Here is a 19,036-nt window from a genome sequence, read left to right as displayed (position 1 = left end):
CAACCTAGTTAATCTTGTCTAGATGTAGTAAAAAATGTGTTTTTACTACATCTCCAAGTTGATAATGTTTTGATTAAAAAGTGCCAATATGGGACTTTTAGTTTGAAATTTCTCAAAAATTGTAAAGCAAGTAAAACATGTCAGATTTACAGTTTGGTAGTAGTCATAGATGTCCTGCACATAACCTATTCCTCATGAGAACATATGGGTAGTTTGTATTACATCTCAAAAACAACTGAGTACGTGCATGTGCAAAACACAAGTCTGATCAACATGAAACACCGTTTATTATAAATATTGTAAATGCAGGTATTTTTAAATGTTCCACAAAGTTGGTCGAGTTCATCTACAAGTTCTGTGTGGATTCAGATTGTAATAAAGTGAAGACACTGGACAGAAAACATTCTATTTTCAAGTTTATGTGTGATGACGCTCTTGTTGTTGTGCATTTTCCCAATATTTCAGTGACAAAAACATTCATTTTCTAGCCTAACGTTATATCCCAGTCATTGCGATGCAGAAGGGCAGGGACACAGCACTCTTGTGTCAGACGCTGATAATGATAAAGTGATTACTGTGTCTCTGAGTTATCTATCACCAGTAACATTTTAATAAATAAAGCCAGTAAAGAAACATTTTCTTGATAAAAAAACAAACAAACGATGCAGCCGTATGATGAATCATCTTTGGGATTTGGGACATGAAAGGCCTTGAACTGCGATATGACAATTTTGTTTTTCCTTTCTTAAACGCCATGTTGTGGCAGTCAGTCGTCATTGCACAGATATGTGTCACTCCTTCCTGTTCAGGAAATAAAAGTAAATACAGCAGCCATATTTGTTAAATACACAGCATTATTACAATACTACTAAAATAAAAATGAATACTAATGCAATGAAACATTTGTTTTTACGAGCCGTGTGGCTCCAGTACAAGTGAAGGTACTGGAGCCATTACTATTCATATTAAGACATCGTGCATGCATTGTTAACCCAACGTCTTGTGTTCTGATTTCCATTGCAGCAGGTGTGTCCTCAGTTCGTGGGATTATTATGTACAAGTAAAAAGCAAAGCAACTGATGATAATTTACCCATGATCCTATCTTTCACGTTCTTCAAAGATAATTATATCACATTAAAATTGTACACCTCTGTACAGCTTGTTTACTCCATTCCTTGTGCACTTACAGCATCACTGCTACTGTACACTGTTCCTATTGCAAATATAACGCGGTACAAAAGCTTCCTGCTTGCAGCGGCAACATACAGGTCCCCACTGGGGCCAATTCTGCGGAAGACTGAAATCATATATCCTCTCTCTACAGCTGGAATATCCGACTAGCCCTCCTCTTGTTTGTCTGTGTCTGCGGGATCCGCATCCTCCTTCTGGGTTTCATGTGGATCGACAGGCTCTGATGGCAGTTCGGGATTCTCCCGTTTAGGGGAACTGAGAACTGCACTGTCTCCTGATTCACCATTGGTAGCGAGGGAGTCTTTCACTTTCTCCACAGAAGATTTCTCATCCTGCTTCACCTCCACCTCAGAGCCGGTTCCAACTATAGAGGAGGCCTCTATAGTTGGAACGCCTCCATCAGCAGCTGCGACCTTTTCTTCCGTCTCCATTACACTTGTGTCAGTCGCCTTCTCCTCCGTGTCGGTCGCCTTCTCCTCCGTGTCGGTCATCTTCTCCTCCGTGTCGGTCGCCTTCTCCTCCGTGTCGGTCATCTTCTCCTCCGTGTCAGTCGCCTTCTCCTCGGTTTCAGTCTTTTCTTCCTCTGCTGGGACCAACGTTTCTGTGTCGGGGGCTAAATCTTCTTCCACGGGTGGAATTCCATTTTCCACAGGACTTTGTGGCGTATCGTCTTTGACGGGTGCCACACTTTCCTCCATCATCTCTTCCTCTTCATCGTCTATCTCGTCCTCTAGTGGAGGAATCATCTGTTCTTCCCTCCCACCTGGGAACACCTTGTCTGGGTAGATAAGCTTCAGCTGCTCCTCAAAGTAATCCTCCAAGTACAAGCCTGCACTCCCCACTTCTGAGGATGCCTGCACAGTCGGTGAAAGACAAAGTGCTTGAGTAAAATAACAAGTTAAGGTTCAAGAAATTGTCTGCAAGTCACTCTAAAAAGGGTCCAGTGCGTAACAATGTAGGATTTATTAGCAGAAATTGAATATACAGCTCTGTCCAAAACTGCTGTAAAGTAAGAATGCTTACATTTCTCTGGATTTCAAACCTGCCTAAAACTTTTACTTTTATCACATGTACACAGGAGAGCTAATGAAAATATACAAGCTTGCAAAGCTTAGCCCTACACACGAGCCCTAAAACACTACTTCTCCAAACACCACCCTTGGGTTTTTGCACAAACGGCACATAAGTTTGGGAAAGCGTTGATGTCATAGCTCTAACCCCACTGGCTTTATGCACAGACAGCACAAAGGGCTGTTTTGGGGGGTGTCATGTGTAAGAAGACACTACTTGAAACAAATAAAAGTTTTCAGAAAGCTTTCAAGTACGAAAAAGTAAAAGATTTACAGGTAAAGTTCTGTTCTTATACAGAGTATGTACTGTGGGCACGGACCTTGCTTTACAAAGGCCGCCATCTTGTGGTGGCATATTGATACGGCAGCATAAACTGATGTGCAGTTTTTGCCTTGATAAACCAACAAGGAAGAAGGAGGAGATGGCAGAGTGGGTGTAGAGATTTGTGAGATGAAGTGTTTATGTCCTTTCTAGTGTGTAAAGGCCACTGTAGATCCTTGCAATGGAGCTTTAAAAACTAAGCAGAATGTGCGTCATTTCTAATTATCCCTCAATCAAGGGCAACTGGACTTGGCTGTAGATATTTAAAATCATAAAGAAAAGAGGCAAAAGAAAGAGAAGAACCCCCCCCGCCCGAGAGTACAGAAACTGACTTTTACCTTGTAGTATTTTGCACAGTTGAAAAAGATGAGCCTGACGTCCGTGACGAACCCCTCCGGAGAACTATAACTTTCTCCATCCTTTGACTTCAACTGCAGCCTCCTCTTCACTATTGACAAGTCCATCGGAGTCTTGATCAGCTCTTTGTACCTTTTTGTCTCCTACATTAGAAAATGATGGAAAACATTACGATATATATATATATATACACACACACACATATATATATATATATATACATACATATATACACACATATATATATACATATGTACATATATACATAAATACACACACATATATATATATATATATACACACATATACATATATATACACACATATATATATATATACACATATACATATATATATACACATATATATATATACACATATACATATATATATACACACACATATATATATATACACATATATATATATACACACACATATATATATATATACATATACATATATATACATATATATATATATATACACATATATATATACACACATATATAAATACACACATATATATACACACACATATATATATATATATATATATATATATATATATATATACATATATACATATATATATATATATATATACACACATATATATATATATATATACGTGTGTGTGTGTCTTTCTCAAAAAATACCCAACAGATTTAATGGTGTCATGGTTTATCATCTATTTTCCACTAAATGTGAACATAATTGAATATTAAAAAGACCTGACAATAGCTATTGAGACCATTAACTCCCCAGGAAATGGTTCAGTGATGTGATTAGTAGGCTAATTTTTCAATATAATAATAATTTCACTGACTTGCAGTCCAGTGTCCAGCTGACATGTTAAGGCTCCTTTTAAACTGTTGAAAATATATATCATTGAAAACAGGGTTTACCGATGGAGAAGCAGGCAGTTGGAAGTCAGCGCTGAAGTCATTGCAGAACAGACGCAGTAGCAACCTTTCACACTTCTGTTTTAAGAAAAAAAAAAGTTTTAAAATAAGATTATCTCATTTTGTTCTCCACCATTAGTCATGTCATAGCAGGGCAGGATGGAGGCGTACCCTTTTATCAAAAGGCGAGATTCCGTCAGAGACAGCGCCGTCCTTACTGTCACAGTCGTACACCATCTCAGGCGAGACGATGTCTCGGCAGAATGAGCAGAACCACTCACCACTGACGAGAGAAAAGAAACGTCACAGAAAGCGGTTAGGACACATGCAAATATTGAGCGGTTACTGCAGCAATGAGATCAAAGTTCTGTCTCTCGCTACACCTGGAAGAGTTCATTGTCATCTTTGTCATCAGTATTAATATATAATCTTATATTATGAAATGCTTTGAAAAGGGAAATGCAAGAACAAGACAGAGACATTTCTGACACAAGATCAAAATGTCTTAAATTTTCACCTTAATTTGTTTAAAATTATTTCGCTTCCGTTTCTCAATAGCTACAGAAAATGAGAATCATTTTAGTGGAACTGCAAAGCATAACTTTGTTATAAGCGCCACAATAATCTTAATAACGAAGCAAAGAACACAAAAAATGTGTTCATGGACAATTGGATTACTACAATTATATAATATTTATAATTTTTTTTTCTTAGACAAAATGTGCACATGCAGCTTTAACGTTCACAAAAAAACAGGTTGCAAATATGACTGACAATACCTTAATTGTTTAATTATTTATTAAATCTCTACTGTCGATTCATGGGGTGGTATCAAAACAAACTCTCATTTTGTATTTGTACAAACTATGCTCGAAGCAATTAAGATTCCTGTGTCACGGATTCCCCATTCAGACCTGGTATTAACATCCATCCCAAATCATCCAAACAACGAAAGTACGACTGTTCACACCTGACAACACCAAGCGCCCTGGATGTGGGAACATAGCCCACATCGGAAACTAGCTTTTTTTTACCAGATCTGGAAAGGGTCTGTTAGACTGTGTGTCTGTCACCTGGGGGACTCATTCAGCGTGGGGATGTGGCAGGACAAATGGAAAACTTTGGGACACTTGTCGCAACACAGCAGCTCTCCTCCGTTCTGACACACAGCACACCAGTCCTCATTGGGATCGTCCTCAGGCTCCGCTCGCTTGTCCAACACAGGTTGCGCCGTGGGCTGAGGACACTGCCCATTCCCAGGGTTGGACTGTGATCTAGGCACCGGGTCTGGGACAGACACCTTCTGCTGCTGCCGGGGCTTTGACTGAACCCCAGTGCTGCTGTCAGGTAAGCTGGACCCCACACTGGACTGCACCTGCAAGATTTATGCGGAGAGACACACAATAACTAATAAACGAGACAATTGGAAATGGCACATTTAAAGTTGTGATCTTTTAACCAACAAAAAACAAAAACTAAAACATTTAAGACTACATATTGAGGTTTTCTTTCCCCCTTCAAATTTTCTTACAAAACGGACTTCATCCTCGTCCTCCGGTTCGTCCTTGATGACGATTATGGGACCCGGAGATGACCTCCTCCGTCTTTTGGAGGAGGGAGCAGGCGGCGGCTCAGAAGTTCTCTTCCAGGAGGAAGTCCTTCAGCACACATGACCCAAAACAGAAGAGAAAACACTGAAGAGTGAATTACACTATAGGCTGCGAGTTGAGTGCTGGACTGACACAAATTAAAATAAACGTAGTCATTTCACATCAAAAGAGACGGATAGCATTTTCTATGTGTCTATACAAGTAAAAATGCACAGATTCAAGGCGATATCTGAGGGTGAAATTGTGCTGTAAAATGAAGAAGTGCTCAAAGTAACTTAATATCCTGAATGATTTTACAGCCAAGTTCAGGTGAATCTCTTACCCCGTGCTTCTGTCTGTTGAAGACGGTTTGGACATCGGGGAGTTCTGCCTATTTTGAACTTGGGAAAGATGACATGAAAAAAAAATGACTACAATTTTGAAGGTAATGACAAAAGGTTTAACCTAAGTTGTATTTTTGTGTGAGAGCTTCAGGGTTGCGGCTCGACTGCAGCAAGGATACTGACCTGTTATGTGGTTAAATGTGCTAGTTTTGTCTGTGGTTGCCGAGGTTAGACTTGAAGAATAGTTGGGTTTGGGAACAGAGATGGTGATGGAGGGGACAGACGCACTTGGTTCGCTCCTCTTTAGGAAGGAGGACTCTGACACACCCCTCTGAGGAAAACCCATCAGAAATATAATCAAGTGAATGCCTCATCACAGTTACCCAAAACATGCTCTTTCGTCGGTCTCCTGCCAACCTGGTGTAGTGACGACTGTGTGGCTGCTCCAGCAGACAGAGGTGGTGGGAAGCGAGAAGTGCCCTGCGACACATCCATTGGTTTCGGAGCAAAGCTGGAGCTATTGATGAGATCTCTCAGAGACTAGATGTAGGAAAACATGAAGTTAAAAAAAACAAAAAACTTTTTTTTATTTGGTCTGTTTCACATCAACTTTATATCAGTTGGTCCAAATGAAAACTTTTTGGTTCTAGTCTGTCTAGTCTTATAGATATGTGGACGGAAGAATTAACACAACCTGGCACGGCGCCTCACTTACTCTTTGATCATCAGCCCTCCAGCACCACATTAATTCTTTAGTTAGCTCTGGCCTTTTTGTTAGTTATGTTCAGTACTCATTTTGTGTGACTTTGATATTATTTATCAAAATCTGGTAATCTTTTGTTAAAACCGCGTGACTCCTGATTTTTTGTCATGACTCATGAGCCGGGTCACGACAGAACATTTTACCAATGAGCATGTTTGCATAAGTGTATGACTGCTCCAAAATGAAATACATTTGGTTTTTGTAGCCTTCAAATTAGATTTTATATGCATTCTAGACAAGGGCCCGGCATCAATGCCATCATCTTGCCCTGTCCAGAGTAGCCTGGATGGACATGCCAACTGATTGCGATTCACATTTTGAAGCTGAAGCTGGCTACCCACATGAAAAGGAACATATATTCTGGTATGTGGGGGTCACTGGAGTTCCCTGCAGCTTGGGAAGTCTCACAATAGAGGTCACTAAATCTTGCACACTGGATCTTTATGTGAAATCACATTTCTGGTAATCGAATCTATGTTCAGTATAACCTAATATAAACTTCCAACGGGCTCATGGGATTACTTTTTTGGTCTTACCTGAGCAGGGGGGAACCCTGTGTTGTGAAGCATGGAGGATGTGGGACTTCTGGGGTTGGAGCTCCCGTACCTGCGTCCCGTGTGTGCCAAGTTGGGGGGTCCCTGAGATGGTGAGGACCCTCCATGGACAGGCCTGGTCAGTGGTGGGGGGCCAGGAGGTCCAGGGGGCCTGATGTTCTGGTACCAGGACCAGTAGTTAGTAGGAGCAGGCTGTCTGTGGGACTGTTGGGAAAGCTTGTCAACCTTGGACAGAGGGGTATTTGGACAAACAATTTTCATCAGCGCTGGAAGAGGTTGTAGATTACTTTGTCATTTTTACACAGTGAACTCCATAACATAGCAGAAAGCTCAATGTGGATCAGGGAGAAATGGTCAAACACTAATCAAAGACTACATTGGATAATTTAACAACACAAGATTAATTTGGTGGTCGGAGAATGAAAACCACTACCTGCATCTGGAGCTGAGCTAGTGTGCTCTGTCGCTGCTGAGCTGAGACTGGCAGTCCACCAGCAGGTGCCTCTGCTCTAGGAGCTGCTTGGTGGTTGAGGACGGCCGGCCGTCCTGGGCCTCTCTCTACTACCAAAGAACCTGTGCAAAACAAACAAAAAACAGTTACTAAATAACTGCGGATCTCCTGGACGCGCACATTTCTGCCGACAATGATGGCGGCCTGGTGATCTCATATCTTTCCTACTTAACTATGGCTTTAAAAAAAAACAACTAAGACATGCACTCTTTTCCCCCACATATGTAGCAGAACAACTCTTGAAATAAAATAATGTACATAATAATGTAAAATTAGCCAAGTCATCCTAAATAAGACCCAACTTTTACAACCAATTAATTTTATATCTCAATTCAGTTGTATGATGTATGGGTTCATATTACTCACAATATTAAGTAAAACACATACGTTGAACATTTCTTGCTCTATTATAGTAGAGTATTAATTTAAAAAAAGAAGAAATGTCTCCACACACAGAGCAAAGGCATGGAGGAGAAAAATTCAGGTGAAATTAAGTTGAAGTCAAGGTGGCTGAAATGATGGCAGGTCATGTTGTGACAGTTAATCCAATAGCAGAAATAATACATAAAGATGACTAAATCTTCTTCGAAACTGAAGTAGTTAGGTTTAACTCCACACAATATCCATTGAAATATGTATGTGTAATATAAGTATGTAAATGTAGTGAGAAAAATGGTGGAATTCGGTGGAAATACCAGTCATTTTACAGTCAAAAGTCAGTATTCATAGCTAATTGCAACTGCACTGCACATTTTAGATTAAAGCAACTCTTACCAAGGTCGACATTAGTGGCCCAGAAACCAGAGCGACACTGGAAGCGAACAGAACTCTGGGGAATGATGGAGGGATTACAGCTTGCCCTCATCAGGTAATGGATCTGGTAAAGGATCTATGAGACAAAAAAGGGGTTCAAATTCAAAAAAGGTGTCACAACATTTCTAAAATAATTGTAAGAGTTTGTCAAATAATTGTTGCAAAAATTCACCAGTCTCTTGCAGTACAGGAGGGCAGTTCCACTATGACTGGCTGTAGCCCACTTTGTGAAGCTAATTACGTGGTCGAGGTGCCTACTCAGAGAGTTGACATCCTCTTGCTGTTTCTTCAGACCCACCTCATGTTCCTTTGTGAGACCCTGAGAGTGAACGTGTCCGTGAAATGTCAGAAAACAACTCACACTTAGATTTGAGAAGGTCATCGTGAATATAAACAATGCAGACTATACCTCGAGCTGATTAACCAGAATCTTGCCCTTCCTGTTGATCTCCATTATCAAATTACAGATGGACTTCTTTATTTCATTTGTAACTGCCTTACGATTTTCTTCAACTTGTTGAAGTCTGGGGGAAAATGGAGGGCAGAACATGAATATCAGTTGCAATGTTAAAATTTTATTTCAACATTTTGCTTTTCAAAAATACATACAATACAGTATTTCTGTGAACACATAATACTACACCTGAAATGGGATAAAAAAAAAAAAACAGTGGAGTAGAGAATAACTTTACCCAGAGCTGATACAGCTGGAAACATCCTCAATGGCTTGTCTTTTCTCTTGCAACTGCTGTGTCATGTTCTCTAGGTACTGTCTGTGGTTTCTGTATGCATCCTCCAAAAACTGGTAGCTGAAAAGAACGAATATCAAAGCACGCCATGGGTAAATTATGTCATTTTTGTGACCTAAATCAATCACTGCATATTCTTGGTATTAAAGAAAGTATATATATTATATTTAAAAGAAAGAAAAGTTTTACAACTGTAAATAGATTGACATTAATATATAATTTACCCTCACATTACAGAAAAAAACCCATTTAATATAAATCAGTATCTTTAACTCTCTAAATAACTGTAATGATCTGACACCAATGTGTGCTGTATAGTTACAAATAAAGATTCAAAATGTTACGGCGGTGGGTAAAAATCTGCACATACTTGTGATCCTTGTGCTTAAGCAGCTGACAGTCTCGACAGGTGAGCCTGTCACACGTTTCACAAAACAGCTTCAGTGGCTCCTGCTTGTGGATGTCACAAAACACAGGCTTCTGTGTCGACAGACCTACGGCCTCTGGGATAAATAAAACAGAACAATTTCCTTAGTAACCACTTCACTACATTTGAATATTTAATATTGACAGATATGCAAATATCACACACACACAAACTACCTGGAGACATCTCCTCTTTCTGCCGTATTGTGTGATCCCTGGTAAACTTAACCCTTTGGTGTGCATCAATGCACGTCAAGCACAGGAACTCCACACACTCCACACAGTAACCTGTTGCTTCCGTGTTGTCTTCACAGCTCATACACAGCTAATAATAAAAGGAGACAAAAAAACTATTGTATGGAGAAAATTCAACACTGTAGTCTCAAGAGCAAAATTCCTTTGGCATTTTTCATTATGTACAGAACTTCCTTAGATTTGCAATCAGAAATTAATAGCATTAGCATAGCATTCTTATTTTAAATAAATCGTTCATGTCCATAAAGTGTGAGCCCCTATCTGAAAAGTGCATCCAAATACTGTTGAGAGGATGTGAAGTCTGAATCCAAGATGAAACCAAGCTGTAGAAAACCGAGAGGAAAAACTACAGAACACCCAGGTGACGGCTCACCTGGCTGGTTTTTTCCACTGTGCTGCTCGGCACTTCAGCAGAGTCCTTGACAAAGAAATTATCCAGCACGTCCATCTCCCAGCATTCCTGTCTGCATACTGGACAGCGAATGGCACCCACTAATAGAGCAAGAAACAGATATTCTGTGTCATTTACAAATAGAATCAAACCCTCCGTTTGTAAATACCAAGTACAATTGCAGAAGTTCATTCTATGTGTTGTTACATATTTTACTGACTATTTCAGAACATGGTTTGGGACTAAATATTCTACCTTCTTTCTCAGGCCAGGTAAATAAAATCTTCCCTTCCTGAGCACAAGTTTTTAATAACCATCCTATCAAAAAGAAACTATCATACACAAAGCCCATTTACTAAAAAGTATGTCCTTTACCACATAATATGTGGTAACAATGCAATTGCAAACAATGCAAAATGAATCTCACTCTCACACATCTAACACAGTCTGTGTTCCCTTGGAGTGATACTGAACTTGTCTTTTAACAGGGCAAATGTTACGTTCCTAAACATTACTGTGTGAACATCAGGATACTTTTCTTTTAATTATGTCACGTAAAATGTTCTACTTCATTTGGATTTTGTGCTTTACAATCAATTACTTCTGCAATGGGTATTTACTGTATGGTATTGACTTATTGTTTAATATGTATACATATATATCTTACTTGCTAGTTTGACAGTTTGGGCTGCTGTAGAAATGTGGCAACACTAGATGGAAGTCTCCATAAAGCAATGCCTTTGCCTCTTCTTAAGATCATATTTTTATTCTTACAAAAAATAGCCATCTTCTATGTTTGAGTCTGTGTCATGTAAATGTGGACAGCTGCTCTGAGTAAGTTATTCTAGTCATTATAAAGCCATGAAAAACAAACTATTGGTGTTTTAAAGCAAATTCACGTAAGTTTAGTAGGGGCAGTATATTACATTTCTGCAACCAAACTCAATGTTGCACACTGGATGTTACATTAATTTTACCACAGTCACGAATGATGAACGATTGTTTTGCTGTGACTCATTCTGATGTGTCCCCGATTCACTAAAGCCATACATCATAACCGCAATTGAGAGTGTGACATCACTTCATAAGAACTCTTTACTCACGTGGTTTGCTGTTGTCTACGTGAGCTTGCATGTCACGCCTCGGGTCAGCGCTTCTGAAGGGGGCAGGTAGACATCGCTTGCAAAAGGAGTGGAGACATGGCAGTAGTTTGGGTTCCCTGTTGTGGAAGCTCAGCTTGCAGACGGGACAAGTGTCCATGAGTCCGATTGTGCCTGGCTGTTTCTGCCTCTCCTCCTCGGCCGGCAAACTTTCAGCTTCATTTTCCACGATGATGACAATGTCGTCGTTTTCCAAATTTTCGGCTTTTTCGTCCATTTTTTACCTCGAGACAGCTACTTCCCGATATCTGGAGCCAACCAATCAATCAAGCGATGCGACTGGAAACAAAGAGCAGCCTATAGTTTTAACTTAACAAGTCACATAGAGAATATAAACAAATGGTTTAAGATATAGCCAGTTAATTCTATCGAGTAAGGTTAAACCGTACGCCAGATGCATAGGTTAAAGACAAACTCTTTCCGTTGTGGAAGCTAAATTAGCAACGTAGCTTGTTTTAATTGTACGCATGCTATGGTCCGTAACTAATGAATGTCCGTTTTCTTTGAGGCCCTTATCAACACGGTCAAAAAACAACATTACACGGTCGCGTATGAGTTGAAATTGTGTTACATATAAAGTGTTTTGAAGCTGATATGTCCATAAAAAAGGCGACCATCTGTGCCTCGGATGCCCAAAACACAGACCACATATTACCAACAATGCACTGCGGTGTTTTAAAGCGACAGCGCTGCTTAGTTTTGGTGTTGCATCGAAATGTTTCCCCGTTATTTTGCCCTGATTATTGTTAATTTACTTCAGAATTAAAAGAAAAGAAAAGACAAATTATTTCAAATGAGATAAAAAAAGAGCCAATACTGACACATTAACACTTTATTTTGTATGAATTGTCAGAAATAATAATAATTATTATTAGGGCCTGAACACGGATGCCAGGGGCCAATAAACAAATTTGTGTGAGGAACCTATTGTTTTCCTTCAGATAATAATAATAATAATTATTATTGTTCTTATTATTAGTATTATTATTGTTATTATTAGTAGTAGTAGTACTGTGTGTCTTGGACCTTGAGTCTGAAAATAAAGCTTATCTATCTATCTAGTAGTATTCCGTGGCTTTGCCATCATTTCAGGGGGGTTTAACATGCATTAAAAAGTCATGAGACTTTGCACAGAGGTCTGGCGAAAATGTGATATTTTATATCAAATTTTTTATATAGTTCCCAAACCCATTCTTTGCTCAAGGGAACTATATAGCTTCCCCTAAGGTGAAAATGGGAGCTTTCCCCTTTTTCACAACATTTTATAATGATCACTTGCACAAAGTTGTGCATACAAACCATTGTATGTTTTTGTTTCGTTGGAAAAAAGACAGACATTCATATTAATTAATGATTAATATCTGCAGATCACTAAATGTTGCGTGCAACGCATTTAGCTTTTCTTCCCCCAATGCCGTGTATGGCAGTTTCACATCTATTCCTAAGGACAAACTACTATGGAAGGTGCCAGGTTTCAAATTGAAAGTAGCTTTACCAGCTTTACTTGCTTCATAATGGATGGCCTTGATTGAATGTGACTTACCTGTCACAGCACCATCTGTAATTAATACATGAAATAGTTTTGGCCTCTGACCTTATCTATGCACTACTGTCTAACAGTATAAAACACATCTTTCTGTTTATGATTAAGTGATTTGAGTACATTAAGCGCATCTATGTTCACGTTAAGCTGGGAAACAGAGTCACTAGGGTGGAAATTAAAACGACACAGTGCCTCTTACTATGCATCTAAACAGCTGACACAATCTCTGCAAATCATCTGATGGAAAGCATGAAATATGTTTGTCCACTCAGGCAACAACTCCCTAATCACTGACTTTATCTACTACTATCTACTGAGTCTTTGCTGAACTTCAACATGATAGAAACAATCTATTACTTTCCCTATTGGTTGACTAGATGACAGTATAACCTCTTTCAAAAGAGTGTTCCATCTATGATCAAACATGCATGCTGTAGTCACAGGATGTTGGCTCCATCTATGATCAAACATGCATGCTGAAGTCACAAGTCACATTTTTGTGTCCAGTTTAGATATTCAGCATTCACAATCCTGCCCTCTTGTTACAAATTGTGGGCATACCTATCTGTCTAACCATAGAAAATACAGCCTTCTGAACCCCTGACCAAAATACAGGGGTGCCTCTAATAAGCTTCAAAAATCTATACCCCTCATTGCACTGAATCATGTATGTTCAGTGAAATACTCTGTGAACTATATCCTTCATGGCAGTTACCTGCTTGACTTCACTCATGTACTGAGCACAGTATTATTGATGTTTGCTCCACTAAACTACCAATGGAGCAAACACCATTAAACAAATAGACCAACAAACTTTGTTTGTATTTTAACTAAAACATTACAATGTAATTAGAACTCACCCGCCGGCATTAACAGAAAAAACAGGATAGTGGCGAAAACAGGCTAAAGTAAAACACATGCCTTCAGCAGCTTTCTAACACTAGTCACTCATTTGTGTGTGTTGCGCGTAAAAACAAAGTCAGTAGGTAGGTAACCTAAACCGTGCCATGCCGTGTCGAGGTGAAAGGGTCCTCCGTCATGTACCGTGTAGCCTTTTCTGTTTGTTTGTTTGTTTTAATTTCTTTTTCTTCTTTTCAGCAAAGAATACTGTAGAATGCCTGGACTCAATGCTTGATGCATCAGTCCCAATGTTCAGGGAACCCTGTTCATTTGTTTGTTTCAGTTCTATCCATTTGTTTTCCGTTAAGTGTTTGTTTTGCATGCAAAATTGGATTGCTAAAGACTCTGAAAATGCCAAAGATAACGCTCCCCCCCTCCATAGAGACGCCTCTAAATAAAAAAGGGCTGAACAATCTTGGAGGGAGGGGTCGAATTCCCTATAAAGTCGCCTCTGGAATCACAGTTGTATCGAATTATCGAAGACTTGTCTTGTTGAACAAGAATGGAGCTAACAGCTGAGAAGCATTCTATTCCTCTGAGTGATGGAAACAGCATTCCTCTGATGGGACTCGGCACTTACGGAGATCCCCGCACCGTAAGACTTCTTCATGCTCAGAAGAAATAATAGGTTTATTCTATGACTCTTCAGAGAGGTCATTTTCTTGTGTGTGTTGTCTTCTTTTGATAGTCCCATAAAGGAAGTGGATATGAAGCCGTCAAAGTGGCCATCGAAGTAGGATACAGACACTTTGATGGGGCTTTGGTCTATTTTAATGAACATGAGGTGGGGCAAGCAATACGGGAAAAAATTGCTGATGGAACTGTGAAGAGAGAGGACATCTTCTATTGTGGAAAGGTAATGTACTCTGTTTGCTTATTAGTGTCTCAAAGGTGGAAAGAGTACTGTACTAAAATATTCTACTCAGTGAGTAAAAGTACCACTATGGTCTAAAAATGATACTCAAGTTCAAGTAAAAAAGTAGCTTGTTGTACTCTTTTAGTACTTGATAAAAAGTTACTTTTTATCAAGGGTGGGGTTCTTTCTTGTGTTGTGCAAAAGCAGAAGAGGGGACACAAATGTCACATGAACTGTTTTTAATAAAAGACAAACCTTTACAAATTGAAGACAAAATAAGAAAATGTAAACACGTAATGTATCAGTCAAAAAACGCCACAAATTAGTGCCGATTCACCTGTCCTCATCATTCACTCCCAAAGTTTCCAGTGCATGCCAACTTTTCTTTTCTCAGTAACAGATGTGATTTAAAATGTAGTGAAGTACAGTACTCCCATAAAAACATACTTAAGTAAAAGATTTTAAAATGACTTACAAGTACACAAAAGACCTACTCGAGTAAATATATTTCATTACTTCCCACCTCTGCTAAATGGCTACATGGTGAATGCTAGTGCTACACCTAATAATTTAGTAATAATGTTTCATCTGCACCCATCATGCAGTTGTGGAACACTTTCCATCCCCCGGCACTGGTACGGCCTGCTTTGGAGAAAACATTGAAGACATTGCAGCTGGATTATGTTGACCTCTACATAGTAGAACTGCCTTTAGCCTTTAAGGTATACATGTATTTAATATCACAATATGCCAAAGTTATTTCATTATCACTTAATATTACTAACATACTATTATTTCTGAAGCCAGGGGATGATTTCTACCCGAGAGATGCAAATGGAAAGTGGCTTTATCATGAGACGGACCTCTGTGCTACATGGGAGGTGAGAATAATTGATCTACACCATATTCCACCATAAATACCTTGACCTTTTGTTGTTCTCACAGGCTTATTTTAATACACAACCATTCATTCACAACCATGTTACTCCTACTTTACGAGCAGCGCTACACACAGGAACAAATATCTGTGTAGTGTACCAGCAAAACATTAACAATCTGTTCAAAGTTGCATTTTGGCTGTGCTCTTTTCAGGCGTTGGAGGCTTGCAAAGATGCCGGGCTTGTGAAATCTCTTGGAGTGTCCAACTTCAACAAGAGGCAACTGGAGATGATTCTTAATAAACCTGGGCTGAAACACAGGCCTGTCTCAAACCAGGTGAAGACACAATAACGATGCACATATATTCAAAAAATGAATGAAGGAAAAGGCATAAGTGCTGAGAACCCAAGCGAATTATCTGCAGTTACTAACTAATAAAATGTGTGCTTATTTTTATGCTTAGGTTGAATGCCATCCCTATTTCACTCAGCCAAAACTGATGGAATATTGCCAGCAAAATGACATTGTGATTGTAGGATACAGCCCACTGGGGACAAGTAGAGACGAATCTTGGGTAAATCTAAAATGCCCACCGCTGTTGGAGGATGAGCTGCTTGTATCAGCAGCTAAAAGGTACAACAAGACGACAGCCCAGGTGGCGCTGAGGTTCAATTTGCAGCGAGGAGTGGTGGTCATCCCAAAGAGCTTCAACCCTGATCACATCAGGCAGAACTTTGAGGTTTGTTTTCTCCACATTAAAATGTACAGTACTGTATAAAGGTCTTGACCACCATTAGATTTTTGTTTTTGTTTTAGCAGTCCTATAATGATTATGCACACACACACACACACACGCTGTGACAGTTTGCTAATATCTAAGACTGACTTTCAGTCACATCATTCCAATCCAAATGCCAATGATCACAGAATTTGACGGACATATTTTTTTGACAAGGGTTTTGTCTTTCATGTGGCGACGGTTGCTCAGTGATAAAGCGATTCAATAAAGCGATTTAATTCCCGGCTCCTCTAGTCCACATGGCAATTGTGTCCTTGGGCAAGGCACTTAACCCCACGTTGCTCCTGATGGCTTTGCTGGCAGCATGTGAATGGGTATGAAATGGAGCTGCAACTGATGATTATTTTCTCGAATAATCGAGTAATCGTTTGGTCCATATAATGTCAGAAAAACGTTAAATGTTGATTAGTGTTTGTCAAACCTGGAAATGATGATTTTCTCGAATGTCTTGTTAATGAAAAAAAACTTCAAACCGATTCTCAAAATAGTTGACGATTAATCAAGTAATTGTTTCAGCTCTAGTATGAAAGACGAGTGCTATATAAATACAGATTTATAATATCTAAATACCATTTACCATTTCTACTGGATTATTGTAATGCCCTCTCTCACTTGCAGTTAGTCCAGAACGCTGCTGCACGTCTGCTGACTGGAACTCACTATATCGCTCCTGTGTTGGCATCTGTGCACTGGCTCCCAATCTATTTTAGAATACATTTTAAAGTTCTGTTTTTTACTTTAAAAGCCTTGAATGGTCTTGTCCCATCCTGCCCTCACTGAGGTCTGCAAAAAGGTCTCTTCTTGTGGCGCCTAGGTCGAGATTAAAAGACCTGGGAGACAGAGTCTTGGCTTTGGTGGCTCCTAAATTGTGGAAGGAATTGCCTTCCAACATTAAACTTGCTCCATTTTTTAAATCTCAACTAAAACCCACTTCTCCTTGGTGTTCCCTGACCATGTATAGGGAGCTGGCAGTTGTAGTGCTTTATTTTTATATTACTTATTGACCTTATTTCTGTTTTATTGGTTTTCCATTCAGTTTTATTGTTTGTTTGTTTTTATTACTGCTTTTAGTTTACATTGTTTCATACCCTGTCTGATGTATTTATGCGATGTACAGCACATTGGATACTGTACATCATAAAAAAAACAGGAAGTAAAATATAAAATCCTTTGTGATTGATGTTGTGTTTTGAACACGGCAGATATTTGACTTCTCCCTTTCTGAGGATGAAATGAAGGCAATTGAAGGACTGAACAAGAATATTCGTTTTGTGGAGCTCCGCATGTGAGTTGAATGCATGCTGTGTGAGTGAAGCCCTTCTTTTTGAAAGAGCAAGAAATGATTTTTTTTCTCTCTCTCTGTTCACTCAACAGGTGGGCTGATCATCCAGAGTATCCATTCCATGATGAATACTAGACATAGCAGATGTTAAGAATGTTCCCAAATGCATTTCCTCACTTTTTAAAAAATAAATAATAATAAAGTCTTCTGTTCACTCTTGTTTTTACTCACTATTTTTATTCGATTGTACTTTATAATGATTATAAAGATTGCTCCTGTCACTAACCTGAAATAGTCCATGAAACCCTGTTTGAAATTGAAATTCTTTCTAAATCCATCACTGTTCTACATTTCCATTAAATTAATACACTTGTGATATAGTGATATGATACAGAAAGGGGTGGAGTTGGACTCTTTCCCCTTGTCACAGTCCAAAAATGGCATTTATACTGTACATATACAAGCCGTTTTGGTAGTCTCTATGTCAAGCTATTATGTCTGTCTAGAATGCTCTTACATTTTTACAATTTACTGTAATATTTTTATTTTATTCTATTTTAGAAACCCCATTTGTGTGTATGGGGTATCAGATAACAGATATCTTCGATTTATAAACTAAATGGGGACAATCCACAGTTCCAGTTTAAAATATTTAGGTTTGAGAAATTAAGATAAGACTTCTTTAATCCCACTCTGTGTAAATTCTCTTGTTACAGCAGAAAAATGGGCCAGAGGTAAGCAAGTGACAAGTACAAAAAAATCACAGCTAACTAAGTTTTTACTTAGACGGTGAGGTGGAAATATGTATGATTCATGACAAGGATTTGCCAAATAGTGCATACATACATATAGGTGATTGTTTACACTATAATTATGTACATTGGCATCTACAATGCACCTCTGGTATGTCATACATGAAATATTCCTGAATACAAATAAAGTTGTGCATATTTGTAGTGACCACTGTGGAAAGGAAGCACCACCACTGGAGCTTTTCTGTAAATAATACACATTTATTTTAATAAATATGCACAGTAAAAACTGACTTGCAGATATCTGAAACCATAGTTCTGACTAGTAAGAGTGGCATCACATATATCTACAACTACAACTCATAGTAGTCACAACAAATTCTAATTATGAAATTAAAATTATTCTAGATAGTCTAACGAAAACACAGGAGCTGTCACCAGCAAATGTAAATCCGGAAATAACAAACCAGATTAACACTGCGCATGTGTAGAATTTACTTGAGCCGGAAATGGAGGACGGGTACCGATTTCATGGTTATAAAGTTGCCTTTTAAAATAAATTGTATCATTGTCATTTGTAGATAAAAAATATTTTCTATCATATCATCTTAAACTGTAAAACAT

The 19,036-nt window shown here is 38.8% G+C and overlaps 2 protein-coding genes across 3 annotated transcripts; one reads left to right on the top strand and one right to left on the bottom strand.

Moving 5' to 3' along the window:
* Window positions 1-399: 399 nt before the first annotated feature.
* trim24 (tripartite motif containing 24) lies at window positions 400-12,054 on the bottom strand. 2 transcript variants are annotated; one of them, XM_044022013.1, is made up of 19 exons: window positions 11,345-12,054; window positions 10,224-10,342; window positions 9,773-9,920; window positions 9,540-9,672; window positions 9,113-9,229; window positions 8,830-8,944; window positions 8,593-8,739; window positions 8,382-8,496; window positions 7,530-7,669; window positions 7,079-7,321; window positions 6,197-6,319; window positions 5,963-6,110; window positions 5,779-5,836; window positions 5,378-5,504; window positions 4,920-5,221; window positions 4,018-4,129; window positions 3,850-3,924; window positions 2,923-3,084; window positions 400-2,046 (listed from the first exon to the last, which is right to left on the bottom strand). In XM_044022013.1, the coding sequence occupies exons 1-19, from the start codon at window positions 11,616-11,618 to the stop codon at window positions 1,339-1,341; spliced, it is 3,366 nt and encodes a 1,121-aa protein (XP_043877948.1). In that variant the 5' UTR covers window positions 11,619-12,054; the 3' UTR covers window positions 400-1,338. The 2 variants fall into 2 exon arrangements, with proteins under 2 accessions (XP_043877948.1, XP_043877949.1); XM_044022014.1 differs by having other exon boundaries at window positions 7,079-7,300.
* Window positions 12,055-14,260: 2,206 nt separating this feature from the next.
* LOC122766821 (aldo-keto reductase family 1 member D1-like) lies at window positions 14,261-17,874 on the top strand. The gene is made up of 8 exons (XM_044022012.1): window positions 14,261-14,439; window positions 14,533-14,700; window positions 15,306-15,422; window positions 15,504-15,581; window positions 15,793-15,915; window positions 16,043-16,318; window positions 17,581-17,663; window positions 17,753-17,874. The coding sequence occupies exons 1-8, from the start codon at window positions 14,347-14,349 to the stop codon at window positions 17,793-17,795; spliced, it is 981 nt and encodes a 326-aa protein (XP_043877947.1). The 5' UTR covers window positions 14,261-14,346; the 3' UTR covers window positions 17,796-17,874.
* Window positions 17,875-19,036: the final 1,162 nt, after the last annotated feature.

The sequence above is a fragment of the Solea senegalensis genome, linkage group LG3, assembly GCF_019176455.1.
Source record: "Solea senegalensis isolate Sse05_10M linkage group LG3, IFAPA_SoseM_1, whole genome shotgun sequence".
Classification (NCBI taxonomy): domain Eukaryota; kingdom Metazoa; phylum Chordata; class Actinopteri; order Pleuronectiformes; family Soleidae; genus Solea; species Solea senegalensis.
Note: the sequence above shows the minus strand (reverse complement) of the source record. Positions and strands in the feature narration are given on the sequence as shown.

Bases quoted from the DNA above. Each gene is read 5' to 3' on its own strand.
- trim24 (XM_044022013.1), bottom strand. From the start codon at position 11,618: ATGGACGAAAAAGCCGAAAATTTGGAAAACGACGACATTGTCATCATC. The intron at 9,673-9,772 runs GTAGTTTGTGTG...TATTTATCCCAG, and splicing joins GAAAGAGGAGATGTCTCCAG to AGGCCGTAGGTCTGTCGACA. The intron at 7,670-8,381 runs GTAAGAGTTGCT...TGTTTTGCACAG, and splicing joins GGCCACTAATGTCGACCTTG to GTTCTTTGGTAGTAGAGAGA.
- LOC122766821 (XM_044022012.1), top strand. From the start codon at position 14,347: ATGGAGCTAACAGCTGAGAAGCATTCTATTCCTCTGAGTGATGGAAAC. The intron at 15,916-16,042 runs GTGAAGACACAA...TTTTATGCTTAG, and splicing joins ACAGGCCTGTCTCAAACCAG to GTTGAATGCCATCCCTATTT. The intron at 16,319-17,580 runs GTTTGTTTTCTC...TGAACACGGCAG, and splicing joins ACATCAGGCAGAACTTTGAG to ATATTTGACTTCTCCCTTTC.